Raw genomic sequence first — 15,523 nt, 5'->3', positions numbered from 1 at the left:
GCTTGGGCAACAGTGGGTCTCGGTCTCCACACACACACACAAAATTATAGAAATTAGTAAAGCGAATCAATTCAGGGAGATACTTTTCTTTCTTTTTTTGAGACTGAGTCTCACTCTGTCACTCAGGCTGGAATGCAGTGGTGTGATCTCCCCTCACTGCAACCTGGGTTCAAACAATTCTCCTGCCTCAGCCTCCTGAGTAGCTGGGATTACAGGCACCTGCCACCATGCCCAGCTAATTTTTGTATTTTTAGTAGAGACAGGGTTTCACCATGTTGGCCAGGCTGGTCTTGAACTCCTGACCTCAAGTGATCCATCCGCCTTGGCCTCCCAAAGTGCTGGGATTACAGGTGTGAGTCACCACGCCTGGCCTGGGAAATACTTTAATGAAGTAAGTACAGGTGGCACTTGTGAATGGTAAAAATAACGAAGAAGGTACTTTAGTGACTGAAGTAGGATCTAGTCCAACTCTTCATCATACAGAGGGGAAACTGAGGCTCAGAGAGGGGAAGTGACTTGTCTAAAGGAATCCAGAAAGCCAGTGGCAGAACCTAGAGCTGACTCACCCCAGTGCCCTTTCCCTTCCCTGTAGCACCTCCTGCATCTGCACATTAGCAAGCCTCCACTGGGACTGACACTCCTCTCCTGGCTTGCACCCTCTCTGACTGAATTGTATAGCATACAGAGGCCAAGGACACCCTCCAAAAAGCTGTGAAAAAGAAAGCAGTATCTTCCTTTAGTAAATCAAACGAATTCTCAAAGGCTAACAAGGAAGATTAAATTCTTGGCCGGGTGTGGTGGCTCATGCCTGTAATCCCAGCACTTTGGGAGGTCGAGGCGGGAGGATCATCTGAGGTCAGGAGTTCAAGACCAGTCTGGTCAACATGGTGAAATCCTGCCTCTACCTAAAAATATAAAAAGTAGCCAGGTGTGGTGGCACACGCCTGTAATCCCAGTTACTAGGGAGGCTGAGGCACGAGAATTGCTTGAACTTGGGAGGCAGAGGTTGCAATGAGCTGAGATGGCGCCACTGTACTCCAGCTTGGGTGACATAGTGAGACTCTGTCTCAAAAAAAAAAAAAGAGATTGAATTCTTAGGCAAAGAGAGGTGGCTGAACCCCGTAGGTTCTATTGCCCTGGAGCTCCCGCACTGATTACGGAGGCGACCATCCTACAGTCTGTCCTCTGGGGGCACCAGTCCCGAGGGTAAACTTACAATCCCCACAAAGCCGAGACCAGGCTAAGTCCCAACTGTAAAGGCTGAAGGATGACAAAATGGAAATCATCACAGAGAGGAAGCCATGCAGCCCTTTGCCTGTGTCTATACAGAGGCCCCTCTTAGCGTTGGTCCCCCAACTGCAGGCTTAAACATCTCACCTCCAATGCAGAACTCACAAGGGCAGACCCAGAGTAACTGCTCACTCCTGGCCAAGCCCCACCTTCCAGAGCCCTATTTTTTCCTGTTGACGACTTGGCTCTGTCTCCCACCCTATGCACAACGATAGATATTGGAAGCCTCCTGTCTTTTCAAAAGACACCACATCAGGTGGCATTTCTTTACAAATACCTCTTAAGACCCCAGCCATTGCTGACTGTAGCAAGGCCGAGTGCCCCCAACAATGCTAAACTCTGTTTGTACCTCCTGGGATTGTTCTAGATTGTCCTAACCGAGTCTCACTTGGAAACTGACTTCTTTTTTAAAAAATAATTTTATCTATCTATCTATCTATCTATCTATCTATCTATCATCTATCAACCAGGTTATGAAACTGGCTATTTTTCATATTTTTCATAGAGATAGGGTTTTGCTTTGTTGCCCAGGCTGGTCTCAAACTCCTGGGTTCACTTGATCCACCCACCTCAGCCTCCTAAAGTTCTGGAATTACAGGCATGAGCCACCACTCCCGGCCCAAACTGACTTTTTTTAGATTCCACTGCACTTTTTTCAGGAATTAGCCTGGCCTGGGACAAATCAGATTGCTACGCTGGACCTTATTTGCATATCTGTGGAACGGATATGTTGAATAGATGGTCTTGTATGCCTCCAGCACTGAACACTGTCAGGGACACTTACAGAGCTCTCCTCAGATTCTACAGTTGGGCTGCTGGATGACCTCTGACCTCCGAGGTCACTCCCAAGTTTATGATGCTAAAACTCTGCATTCTACATGTCCAAGAGCCCAGAATTCTGTTACTCTACGAGCCTAAGACTTGGTGAAGTCCTTTACCTAAAGCCTGGGTGTAACGTGTTCTAACAGGAGATCGGTGCTATTGGATACTTTCTGCAATCCTTAAAAAAAAAAAAAAAAAAAAAAAAATACACACACACACTTTATATTTTTCAGAAAATAAGTGGCTCACAAACCTGGCTTGGCACCAGGGTCAAGGGGTAAGGAAGGAGAAGGGAGATTTTTAACATTAGAGATTCTTGGCCTCTGCTCTCTAAGGGTAGGGTTGGGGAAGCTGTGTTTAAAGTCAGCACTTTGCATAATTCAGGCCTGCATTCAGGCTACACAAATAGAAGGGTTCCTCTCAAGCCCCAGATACAGATCACCACTCCTCCCTGGGTCATTGTCTTTCTATGCTTTCATTTTCTACCTTGAGGAAAACATCGAGTTTCTAGAATCAATTTAATAATAGTAATGGCGGTGTCTCATTTCATGCGGTGGGATCTGGTGTCAAGGACTTTGTCAGCCCTATCGTGACTCCAAGAGTTATGTATTGCTCCCTAACTCTGGAAAGCCCCATGACCTTGTGATGACCCCCATGACCGCTAATATCATCCTTATCATTTCAAGGTTCTAAGATTCTGAAATTCTCATATTCCCCCAAGTTTCCACAATTCTTTTTTTTTTTTTTTTTTAAGTTTCCACAATTCTATATGTATCTACAGTAGAAGCGGCCAGCAGGCCCACGGACTGTGTCTGAACTACAGATATATTTCACATGGCCTGCATGATGTTTTAAATTTGAATTAGATGAAATTTAAAAATGAAGAGTTTTCATATAAAAATTCAGATTTCCAGATTCTCTTGAAAAACCAGGTGTGTCAACACCAGTGTCACTCACATACCAGCCACCGGGAAGCTGTGTGCGGGATGCCCTCTTTAGGTGGGACAAGGCATTCTGTTTGCCACTGTTTCCCCATCACTCCCCCGACCCAGAGGTCAGTTGTCATTTAGCATCTAATACCCGGCTCAGCCCCTGCTGTTTATGTGCCTGCCTGGCACCTGGGGAGATCTGGCTTTGAGACTGTGCTTGGAGCTCATCTGGTTCTATAATCATCTGGGCTTACTTCCATGTGGCTAACAGTCTACGATTCTAACATTCCATTTTCCCATGTTGGATGAATTCTGCATGTCTGAACTCCACTGTATCTAAGCTGGGATGTGATGTCCCAACCATCTAGAAGTTCTACCTTACCCCAGGTAGCTGAGCCCTGACACAGAGGCCCCCTCCCTGCAAATGAAGCAGGCAGGGTGCCTCTGCTGAGAGGGCTGCTGGGAGTGGAGAAAGTGAAGACAGTGAGAAGGAGGCCCCCAGTTGCATCTCCTCTGCCCTTCCCATCTCCACCTCCAGTGTGGTCCCGGAACAGCAAGCCTGTGCACACTACGATCCTGAATCCCCACATCCACCTGATGGGCGATGAGTCGGCCTGCATTGCCTACATCCGCATCACGCAGTACCTGGATGCCGGCGGCATCCCCCGCACCGCCCAATCGGAGGAGACCCGCGTCTGGCACCGCCGGGACGGCAAATGGCAGATTGTTCACTTCCACAGATCTGGGGCGCCCTCCGTCCTGCCCCAGTAAGAATCCCTCCTTCCTGCTTCCCAGATTAACATAAAGGATGGGGTGTTGCCCTGGAGGGGGTTACATCGGGGAAGCTGCTTGCTTCGGCTCTGAAAGGTTACAGAGTGGGAAGACCCCACTCTGCAGGTCTAGGGCAGACCCCAAGAAGGAGAACAGGCCTGCAGGTCTGGGGAAAGAACTGTGCAGGAGCTACGGGGACCGCTTGGACTCCATCTAAGGTGGCAGGGTGGGTGGGTTGCCCACGCAGGAAGCACCATGCCCTGAGAAGCACCCTGTGTGTGTCTTACAGCTGAGGGACCAGGCCAGGGTCGCTGCGTTGCTGAGCCGCAGAGATCCACTCTGTCGTGGAATGGAGCTGCTGGTTCTCCCGGGTGGATTTTGCTGGAATTCCCCCATCTCATCACCCCACCACTGTCACTTCTGTACCTGCATCAAAAAATCCGCTTGTCCACAAAAGTCATCGCAACTTCAGAGCCAATGGCCACATCTCTCCACCTCTCACCCCCACCCTCTCCCCGGCCAGTCTGGGGCTTCCTCAGGCCTGAGTGCCCGTGGCACTGGCCCCCTCTCCCCCACCCCAGTGGCTGTCTGCTTGGCCTGCCTTGGGCTGTAGGCTAGAATGCCTGGGCTGTATGCCCACCAGGGGCTGGGGAGAAGTAGGGATGGCACGGTGAGGAAGGTAGCATCCGCCAGTCCCTCTCCCGGACTTTTCCTCTTCCAGATGTCCAAGGAAGGGCAGATGACACCTCCTAGCCCCCTAAGCCAACCGCCCTGAAGGAGTGGGGAGAGGAGCAGACGCCAGGAGCCTCCTGCCTCAAAGCCCTCCCCCAGTCTTCTCCCTCCTGTGCTGACCTCAGGGTGGTCTGACCCTTCCCTCAGTGTGGGGGTTGCGGCCCTCTCAGGTGCCCTATTGCTTTCTGCTTCCTTCTGGTGAAGTCCGCCTCCAACATTCACCCCACACCCCCCGCCATTGTCCCTGGAGAATTCCAGCCTCGTCGTATCTCAGAGAGGAAAGCAAATTGGTTTTTGGGGCAAAAGAAAGCAACGTTTAGGTATCACTTCTACTTGGACCGCATGCCTTTTTATAGCCAAATTTCTGTGTATTTCGTAAATGGATTTTGCGTTCCTGGATATTTATGTAATAACTAGACTTCTCAGATTATTGTGAGAAGGGTCGGGTTGGAAGGGGTGTAGGAAGAGGAATGAGGGGTAATTTTTTTCTGTTCTAGTTTTTAAATTTTTTTTCGTCATCTCTGAGATGGACCTTGTCACCTGTGGTTTTTAGGGCCGAGGCGAACTCAGCTCCAGAGAGAAGGGCCTCTCTGCCATTTCGGTCCCAAAGTAAGCTGACACAGGCATTCCTTTGGGGACTGTGGAAGCATCAGATGCCAGTGCTGACTCAGGAATAGCAAGTCAGGGCAGAGAGGAGGAGGGAGGCTGTAGGGATGGAAATATCTGGACTTTTCTTTGCTTCCCTCCCAAACTGGGGTCTTCACTACTGCACTTCCCAGAATTTCATCTCACCATATCTGCGTGCCGCCCCCAGCGCCCCCCACCCACCTCTGGGGGGCCCATGAGAATGTGTTCTCATTGCCTCTCCCCCCATGGTGTCTGATGACCACAGCAGAGCACTGGGAATTTCTACTCTTCACGCGTCATCCTGCAGCCTCAGGTTCGCATCCTCTCTTTCTTTTCCTCTTTCCCTCTTTCCCTGGGATTGACTCTGAGTGGAATACCTTGGCACATCCACTAGGATCTACTGTCTGCACTGTTTTCTTTGCATGACTTTATATGCAGTAAGTATGTTGAAAACAAACAAAAAGAAGAAAACACTCAACAAAACCAATCTACATGTTTTGGACTAAAAACAAAAATAGAGGTTGTATTCTCAGTGTCCGACTCGGAATTATGTTGCTGCCTCTCTGTGCTTTTGGCCTCTGTGTGGCCGTGTTTTGCCAGCATGAGATACTGTCCCCTCTGGAGGATTTTAGGGGAGGAAGAGCCACGTCCCCAGGGATTGGAGGAGGCTCCGGTACCCTCAACCCTCCTGGGTGCTGGTTGGAGCAGAACTGGTGAGGATGTTTGATCCAAGACTTTCTTCTGAGTTCTCCCCAATCACCAGCTATCTGCTGGGTTCTTAAGTCCTGCTGCCCATACCCAGGTGACACAGGCAGTGTCAGGTCTGCAAGCCAGGAGAGATGCTGCCCAGGCCTCCTGGTTTCCAAGCTGGTCCATCACTGGCCTCTGTCCTTGGCAGAGACCTTGCTGCCCAGGAACTGGGTGGGCTCTTGGCCTGTCCCAGGCCCAGAGGGCTTCCCAGTAAGGCCCAGTGATCCCATTGTCCCCGGGGCAAAACCACCTGTCCCCCTTGTGAGCTGCCGGTTCCCTACAACCATCCCCAGTCAAGTGTGAGGGTGTGGCCTTCACCAGGGGCTGCTGCAATTACCAAGCAAGGTCTGAGCTCTTCTTCAGCCTCAGTTTCCTCATTGGTTATAAGGGTTCACTGCTCCCATCCAGCTGATGAAGGAGCAAGCATCTGGCGATGTGAAGCCTAATTTACCCACAGGAGCTGGCAGCGATAGTCACTGGCAGGACTCCTGTTTACTTCTAGAACTGGCCAGGCCCCATGCCTTCCCCCACCTGCCCCAGATTCCCCTCTTCGGTGCCTGTCAACTGCTTTTCAGCAGTGGACTGCAGGGGAAAGAGCAGTGGTTTGGGGTGAGTAGGCTTCAATTCCCAGCTCTGACCTGACTTGCTGTGTGACCTTGGGCAAGTTTCTTCCACTCTCTGGAGCTTGGTTTCCCCACCAGAGGAAACTGAGCCGGAGGAGCCTGAGGTCCTGCCTTTCAATGGCTGACACACCTCCTGTCCACTGTGTCCCTCTCCAAGTGCCAGAGAAGTGGAAGCAGGTTGCTACCCCAGGCTGCGATGGCCCCCACTGTGAAGGCCAGCCTGTGGGTGGGCAGCCACCTGGTGCCACCATGGGGCACCAGGGATGATCCTGAGGCAGCAGGCAGGGGAAACTCACAGAAAAAGCTGCCCAGAGCCCACCCTCACCAGACAACTCTGCACTCCTCCAAAACACCCTTTAGATGCAAAAAATAAATAAATAGATCCAAACCCAAGTCAAAACCTTGGCTCCAGCATGCAAACACGTTTACAGGAACGTCTTCTCCTGGGTTTGTGCCCACAACGGTGCGAATCCTGACCCAGGGCCTCCTGTCTCCCTTCAAAGGGAGACCCTTTGGGGGGATGAGTTTGCCAGACTCCCCGTGCTGGTTTCTTTGTTACTATTTGTTTGGGGGTTTGTTTTAGTTCTTTTTTGTTTTTCTTTTCTTTTTTAAAACTATGTGGCTGTGAACTTGAATGACCACTGCTCAAACTTTCTGCTATTTGGGGGGTGGGATGGGAAGAAGGGGCGTCTGTTTTATTCTTGGTGTTTTCAGTGCAATAAATAGCTACAAACTTCTGTGCACTCTGTGTGTTCCTGTCTTGGTCAAGCCCCTGCACTGGAGGTTTTCGTTGGTTTCCAGTTCTAGGTCTGACCCAGGGCAAAATAAAAGTCTCTGTCTTCATTCTGATTGGGCCAACTATGGTCACGTGCTCAAAGCTGAACCAGTCACTGTGGGATTATGCCTGGACCACAGGCCCCACCTGTAGAGCCAGGGAGGGGTCAGCTTTCTCCCAGGGACATGGGCCACCTTCAGCAAGAGCCAGGGGGCGGCTATGGGTTGCCTGAGCAGCCAAGAGCTAAAGTCTCCCTCAGGCCTTGGGGCAAGGTTCTTTTCCTCCGGGCCTCAGTTTCCCCATACAATGTGGAGGTTATTCCACAAGTCCCCCACCCGTTCTCTTCCCTCAGCCCAGCCTCACAGTCAAGCACCCAGGACTCAGCACACCAGAGAATGCTTTAAAGAATGGAGAAGGGAAAAAAGGTTATCTTCATTCATAAACATATGCCTGGGCCAAGTGCCTGGGACACTTTGGTCTTTGGAGCCCAAGCTGCTGGTCTCTGGCGGGGCAGAGTCAAAGTGGTGATGCAGAGGCTTTGGCCACCTTCAGACCATGGCAGAGTGATCAACCTTCCCAGCTACCTATGTGAAATGTTCAATGCTAAAACCAGGACAGCACCAGGCCAACCAGACCAGTTGGCCACCCTGAGCCGTGATCTCCATTGCCCAGAGGCCTAGTTGCCACGGCGCTAAGGGAAGGTGCCCATGGGAGCCCACAGTTCTCTCTAGACCATACTCCAGGTGCCTGAGACTCCAGAATCCCTGCACCAGCTGCTTTCTGGGTCTATCCTCGCTGCTAGTATGTGGAATGGCCAGGGAGGTGTCTGTGGGGAGTGTGCCCTCGGCACATAGGGGAGGACCTTCACAGTGAGAGCACAGGCCAAGGCTGAGAAAAGCAAGAGGGGCTTGGGGGCTTCCATTTTCCACCCTTGCCCCAGAGTCTGCAAGGGTTAGTGCCAGGCGTCCTCCCAGCCCTGCCTTCACTTGCCCCAGTGGCTCCTGCAGAAAGTCCTGAGGGCTTGGATAGCCATTGTGCCTTTTTACCAGCAGGTGGCAGCACAGGAGCAGGTTTCAGGCAGTCCTTGGCTCCAGCATGTCTGCCTTGCCCTGGGAGACATCCTTTAACTCTCAAAAAGTACTGACTCCACTTAAAACACTATTATGATCTCACAGGAGCATGATACTCTACAGTTCACAAAGTGCTTTCACAACACCTCTTGTCCCAGTTGCCACAGTCTTATTTTGAAGATGAAAATATTGAGACTCAAAGGCAAAGAGGCTTCTTGCAAGACTGTGACGGGGACTCACCCTTTCTAAAACTCCGAGCACGGCACTCTGTTCCCTCCAGGGGCCTCCCCTGCCCTGGTCTGTGCTGCCCTGCCCCCATCTCTGAACAGCCAGCCAGGAGTGAGTGGGATTCTTAGGACCTCCTCCCTTTTTGGCCCTCTTCCCCTTCCAACCTCCGCCCTCTCTCACCGTTGTCTACACCCGCAGTCTTCATACCCCAAAACGCACTGCAGAGGGCCGTTTCCCCCTCATTTTCCAGTTCAGCACACTGTGAAACCTTCTCAGCCTTCAGAACATGGCTCCAGCATCTTTTCTGGGAAGTTCCCCTGCCCTCCCCGGCCTCCCCCACACGCTGGGCTAGGTCCCTCCTGGGCTTCCACCATCCACTCCACCGTCCTCACCACAGATCTCTGGTTTGAAGTCACCTAAGCAAGTGTCTGCAGAACTCTGTGCTCTTTGAAGGCAGAACAGCATCTTATCCATGCTCCAGATGCACGCAGCAGATGCTGTCATTCTTGCACAGAGGAGACCCCCGCAGATGTGTCCTGGAGGCTGTGCGGGCATGAGTACTCCACCCACCCAGAAATAACAACAGTGAACACTTACTGGGGACGGACCGACGTCAGGCACGCCCTACCTCTTTTATAGGTACTCTCTCAATCCTCAGCACACCCCTCCACTGTGGGCACTATTATTCTCTTCATTCTGTGAATAAGAAGACTGTGTGCCCAGAGGGAAGGAACCTGCCTAAGATGGCTCAGGGCACGAGGGAGGGAGGTGAGACTGAGGCTCCCAGCCTCGGTGAACACCTGCTTCCCACACCTGCTTCCCTGGGGCGTGCTGTGGCTGGGCTGGGCTCCAAGGAGGGCTCAGAGATGAGCTAGACCTGTCTTGTGTCTCCTGTCCCCCAGGAATCTCCAGTGCCATTCCAGACAGTGAGAGACATGCAGAGAGCAAGAACTCAAGGCAGGCTGGGATGGGGGCTGGATCTGCAGGTGCAAAGGGTGCAGGAACCCAGAGGAAGGAGAGATGGCGATGGGGCTGGATGAGGCTTTTTGAGGGCGCTTCGTGGGATGGAGGCAGGGCAGAAACTGGGATCCCAAAACTGTGGTGGCAGGGTGAGCAGAACAGGCTCAGGGGGAGGCTGCAGGGGCTGGAGGTGTCTAAGGACCGAGTGAGTCCCGAATCTGCCATGATATGGCACCCTCTCAGGGCAGGGGCAGGCTCCAGCAGTGGAAATGGCCTTCCCCAGGAGTGGGCTGCGGTAATCTTTCAGGAAACATCCCCTAGCAGGTGCTGGGTGTGCACAAAGGGCAAAGTGGAGCAGGTCCAGTCCTGTGGAAATGTCCTCCGCTCCTTGTCCTTCCTCCTTCCATGCCTTCCCAGACCCAGGGCTTCAGCTGGAGGTGGAGGGAGATGGAGGGGGACGGTTCCTTCTTTCCAGGAGAAAAGGGAGGATTGTCAGCATCCTCTCCCAAAGTGATGTTGGAGGAGTCGCATCCCCTCTCTGGGCCTCAGTTTCCTCATATTACAATGACACGGAACCTGTGGGCCCCAAGTCTGGGAACTGAGCTGGCTGCTGCAGACTCACCAGGGAGTTTGTGAAATACACAGATGTTTCAGGCCCCACCCTCAGAGAACAAGAGCCATTCTTCTGGGCAGGGGTCCAGGCAGCTGTAGTTTTAGTAAGCAAGTACCTAGGTTTGGGAATTTGCATGGAGCATCCCCTTCCCTTCCCCCATTGTCCCCACCCTGTTTCCAAAGTCACAATGGCAGCCTGAAGATGCAGTTATCAGGGCGCCCCACCCCAGGCTTCCCACTTCCCTGTCCTCCCCTGACTCAGCTAGATCAATATTGACTATAGGCCCCTCCCCTGCCTCTAAGTCATGCCACCTTAGCCCTGAAGTTCTCTGAGACCCTGACCTTGGATCCACAGAGTCAAGGTCAAGCCAGGCTTGGGACTGTGAGGATGTTATCGCTGTGCCCAAGCTCCCCCTGTACCTCCTACTCCCAGTGATTGGGGGCAGGGCATCTGGCTCACTGGAAAAACCTGCAGGCCTCCTAATCCTTAAACTCCTCCTCCTGGAGGGATGAGACTTCCTTCCGCCCAGATGGAGCCAATCCCAATCCATCTCCGAAGAGGGATGCTGCTCCCCTCCCTAGCTCCCATGGTGTGGTCCCCAGCAGAAGGCTGCATGGAATGAGTGGGGGTAGAGAGCTCCCCTTTGCTCACCTCCCTCCACCAAGGCCTCTGCAGAGCCCTCTGTCCTTGTTCAATCCATTTGTTTTACAGATGGGGATACTGAGGTCGGGTCCTCAGGGCACACCAGTGGTGCTGGCAAGCCTGGCCTCGAGCTTAGCCAGTCCCTGGCTCCAGGCACACCAACTCCCAGCCTCCTCCTCCCCAGGCTGTTTAGAGGTGGGAGCTGAGCCTCAGTTTCCTTACTGTACAAGAGACGGCTGGCTAAGGAGAAACATCCCATATAGACGGTTTCTGCATGCCACGTTTTGTGCTAAGCACTTTGATTGCTCTTTTATATATACATAAAAGAGCAATCTCGGCTCACCGCAACCTCCACCTCCCGGGTTCAGGCAATTCTACTGCCTAAGCCTCCTGAGTAGCTGGGATTACAGGCACGTGCCACCATGCCCAGCTAATTTTTTTGTATTTTTAGTAGAGATGGGGTTTCACCATGTTGACCAGGATGGTGTCTATCTCTTGACCTCGTGATCCACCCGCCTTAGCCTCTCAAAGTGCTGGGATTACAGGCTTGAGCCACCACGCCCGGCTTTTAAAAATATGTATTAAGCATCTAATTTGTCTCATTGAATCCCCTGCAAAGGGAAAGCTATTCTCTCCTTTTCAGTCAGAGAACACTGGGTTCAGAGAGGTGAAGCAGCAGGTTCAGCGGGGCCGTGGAGCCAGGTCCACTCTGACCAGCCAGTCCAAGGCCTCGTTGGCTCCTACTGCCCACAGTTTTCTTCTCTTTAGAGAAGGGTTCTTACCCTGTCACTCAAGAGATCCGGCTGGGTAAGATGACTTAAAGCTCTAATCCTACCCAATACTTTGGAGGCTGAGACAGGATGATTGCTTGAGCCCAGGAGCTCCTGACCAGCCTCGGCAACAAAGTGAGACCCTCTCTCCGCAAAATAACAATACTAATATTTAATAATAAAAAGTAGCTGGGTGTGGTGGTGTGCATCTGTGATCCTAGCTCCTAGGGAGACTGAGGTGGAAGGACTGCTTGAGCTTTGGAGGTCGAGGCTGCAGTGAGCTGTGATTATGCCACTGCACTCCAGCCTGGATGACAGAAGGAAAGGCTGTCTCAAAAAACCTCTACAGAACAAAAAACAATCCTCCTGCCTCAGCCTCCAGAGTAGCTGAGATTACAGGCACAGACCACTATGCAGGGCTATTTAAAATTTTTTTTTTTTTTTTGTAGAGGTGAGGTCTTGGCACATTGCCCAAGCTAATGTTGAACTCTTGGCCTCAGATGGTCCTATGGCCTCAGCCTCCTGAGTAGCTGGGATTGCAGGTGCCAGCTCTCTGGATTACAGAACCTGGCTTCCTGGCTGCAATTTTCTAGGGTTGCTGCTCACAGAGCCTATGGACTTGAGCAGGAAAGGGCTTTCTTTCCCAAAACAAAAAGTGATTCTGAACGGGGGTGCTGAGAGGAGGCCTCCCCGTGGCCAGAGGGGGCAGGCTGCTGCTCTGTCCTGGGGGAGAAGGCCAAGGCGGCAGGAAGTCAGGCGGTGACAGAGCAGGGGGGAATGCTGGCTGAGGATCCAAGGACGGGCAGGCGGCCCTGGACACCCTTCCAGGGCAGGACCAGCTTTAGCGAGGACTCAGGCCCTGGAGGGAGTGGCCTGGAACTCAGAGAAGCAAACTTTCCATGAGCCACCAGCAAAAAATGAGTCTGGAAGAGCCTGTCCACCGCAGACCCTGGGGCTCAGCAACTAAGGGTCACGTGGAATTGAGAGGGGCCTGCGGCTGTCTGAACTCTTTGCTGGATATCCCCAGAACCACCAAAGAACCAAAGAACTGTGTTCAGTTTGATGCTCCGTGGTGCAAAGCTGTGAACCAGCCTTGTGGAGTCACTGGGGCCACTGGGAGATGAGAAGAGTCCAATCCCTGTCCTGGAGGAGTTGGTAGTGGGGCAGAGGTGGTAGACACAAATGTGTTCCTCTAATCAATAACTGTATCGCATGCCCACCAAGCCCCTGGGTGATGCTGCTACAAGGCAGGAGTTGTCATTACCCACATTTTACAGGTAAAAGAATGAGAGTTTAGAGAGGCTAAGTGACTTCCCCAAGACCACACAGCCAGGGAGGGGCAGGGTTGGGAATGAATCCAGGTCAGTGTGGCTGAGCAGGCTGAGTCTTCTGCACCATGCCCTGCTGCAGCCCTAAAGTGCTCTGGAGTCCAAGGAGCATGACATAAGAGTCTTCACTACATGGAAACAAAATGCTTTGTCTCAAAAGGATGTGAGAGCCCTGGGCAGGCAGGGCTGTGCTGTCAGGACTCACCAGATGCAGGGCTGAATCAGACCCCCTGAAGATTCTAGACGTCCACATCTGGTTAGGGAATTGAGGAAGGCTTACAGGGGAGGGCATATTTAGGAGGGACTTAAAGGATGGCTAGGATCCCAATGGGTGGGTGGGAAGACACTGGCTCAGGATGGAAGGTACTGCCTAAACCAGGGTTGGAAGGCAGGACAGCCTGGATCTGCTCAGGGTACACTGGGAGCATGAGCTGTGCTTGGGTGACCTAAGGGAACATAGGGCTTGGGGGCCACTGTGGACCAAACACTCAAGTAACCAGTGTGACCCCTGAAGCCTGTTGACCCTCCCTAGGCCTCAGGAATATGGCTTACCTAATGGTGTGTGGAGGAGCCCTGCCCCTCCACTGCTTTCCCTCCTTCCTTGCCGCAGAGAACACATGTTGGCTGTGGCTGCAGATGGCCAGGCTCCTCATCTAAGCATTTCCCGGTGCCCAAGGGCACCCTCTGACCAGCCCCAGAACAGGAAGGAAAGGCCCCGGGGCACCTTACCCCACACTCCAGCCAGGCACCTACAATGCCTCTCAAGGCCCCACACCAGCCTCCCAAGTTCAAGGGTCCACACACACACAGATCAGAAGAGACAGGATGTAGAGGGCTGTGAGGGTGGAGAGCCCTGGGGCTTGACCTCAGCTCTGGAACATTCTCCCCGTGGGACCTGGCAACCCCTCTGGGCTGCTCATCCCCTGAAATTGCAGAGTAGTCAGCTGCAGAGAGGCCGACAGGAGGCCCTGATTTCGCCGTGCTTACAATTTTTTTTTTTTTTGAGACAGAGTTTCGCTGTTGTTACCCAGACTGGAGTGCAATGGCACGATCTCAGCTCACCACAACCTCTGCCTTCTGAGTTCAAGTGCCTGTAGTCCCAGCTACTGCCTCAGCCTCCCGAGTAGCTGGGACTACAGGCACGCGCCACTATGCCCAGCTAATTTTTGTATTTTTAGTAGAGACGGGGTTTCACCTTGTTGACCAGGATGGTCTCGATCTCTTGACCTCGTGATCCACTCGCCTCAGCCTCCCAAAGTGCTGGGATTATAGGCATGAGCCACGGCCTACCTTTTTTTTTTTTTTTTTTTTTGAGATGGAGTTTTGCTTTTTGTTGCCCAGGCTGGAGTGCAATGGGGTGATCTTGGCTCATCACAACTTCAGCCTCCGGGGTTCAGTTGATTCTTCTGCCTCAGCCTCCTGAGTAGCTGGGATTACAGGCATGAGCCACCACTCCCAGCTAATTTTGTATTTTTAGTAGAGACAGGGTTCTCTCCATGTTGGTCAGGGTGGTCTCGAACTCCTGACGTCAGGTGATCTGCCCGCCTGGGCCTCCCAAAGTGCTGGGATTACAGGCGTGAGCCACCATGCCTGGCCTCTTACAACTTCTAAATCAGTCATCCACATTGCACATTGGGACATTGCTCATAAAAAAATCCAAATTTCCAGCTGTCATCCATTGGGATTCCAGAGAGATCTGGCAGCCTGGGCCCACACTTCTGAGAGGTGGCCTCCCTCTTAAGCTAGGTGTGCTTTCTTCTCTAGTTGGCCACAGTCCTCACCACTCCCTCTTGTCTCTCCAGCAATTGCTGAGGGTCAGTTGCATATATTCTTCCGCTCAAACCAACAGCTTTGCTCACCCAGGTTCCTGCCTGGCCCTATAGGCATGTGGGTTTGCTGCCAGGTAGGGTATTCAGGGGTAGCAGGCTGGGATCCTACTCCAGACAGGGCTGATGTTTCCTCTGAGCTGCGGGCTCCCTGTTTCCCAGTCAGCTTCCACTGTAATCAGGGTCAGGCTGGTGGCAATTCTGAGCCAGGGAGACCGAAAGTCAATACAGGGATCAGGACAGGGCAGTTGGGAGATGTTGCCGGCGACGGAGGGAGAAGGTGGGGTGGCAGGAAAAGCTGTCTGAGAGCAGGGGAAATGGAAAAAGCAAGAGAAACTGGGAGACTGGGTCAGGGGGGCAGGACAGGGACCGCAGGCCCAGTGGCAAGAGTGGGGCAGGGGTAGAGGGGGCAGGAGGAAGCGAAGCTGGTGGGACCCACGAAATCCTAGAACCCTCCAACCTCACACTTGGAATCTGCGGAGAAGGGAAGCCTGGACTCCCAAGATGCTCCATTCCTGCTCCAGGACATCTGGCTTCAGCTGAGAGCCTGGTGAGGAATATTTGAAAGTCCATGGCCCCTTGCCCGTGCCTCCCCAGACAGGGCACGCAGAGAAGGCTCAGGACCAGGACGCTGCCAGCAGGGCTGAATGGAGCCTGCCCCGTGGGAAGAAGCACCTGAATTCTGAAGGCCATTCTCACACGCTTTGCAAATTAGCAAATTCATCTCTTTCCCCCCACCCAGAGCCCCAAACAAAGAGGAGTGGGAG

At 52.7% G+C, this 15,523-nt stretch overlaps 1 protein-coding gene and 1 long non-coding RNA gene across 11 annotated transcripts in view; one reads left to right on the top strand and one right to left on the bottom strand.

The window, feature by feature from the left end:
• The window catches only part of CAMK2A (calcium/calmodulin dependent protein kinase II alpha), a 70,057-nt gene extending 62,770 nt beyond the window's left edge, over window positions 1-7,287 (top strand). For all 10 annotated transcript variants that reach the window (XM_078362906.1, XM_078362898.1, XM_035288419.3 and 7 more), the window contains 2 exons: window positions 3,580-3,808; window positions 4,102-7,287. In XM_078362906.1, coding sequence (XP_078219032.1) covers window positions 3,580-3,808; window positions 4,102-4,105 — 233 coding nt within the window. In that variant the 3' untranslated portion in view covers window positions 4,106-7,287. The remainder of the gene's footprint in view (window positions 1-3,579; window positions 3,809-4,101) is intronic.
• A 444-nt stretch (window positions 7,288-7,731) lies between these two features.
• LOC128930574 (uncharacterized) lies at window positions 7,732-8,437 on the bottom strand. The gene is made up of 2 exons (XR_008478808.2): window positions 8,306-8,437; window positions 7,732-7,899 (listed from the first exon to the last, which is right to left on the bottom strand). It is a non-coding gene; the product is annotated as an uncharacterized LOC128930574 (long non-coding RNA).
• Between the last annotated feature and the right edge of the window lie 7,086 nt (window positions 8,438-15,523).

This window comes from Callithrix jacchus, chromosome 2 (genome assembly GCF_049354715.1).
Source record: "Callithrix jacchus isolate 240 chromosome 2, calJac240_pri, whole genome shotgun sequence".
Classification (NCBI taxonomy): domain Eukaryota; kingdom Metazoa; phylum Chordata; class Mammalia; order Primates; family Cebidae; genus Callithrix; species Callithrix jacchus.
Note: the sequence above shows the minus strand (reverse complement) of the source record. Positions and strands in the feature narration are given on the sequence as shown.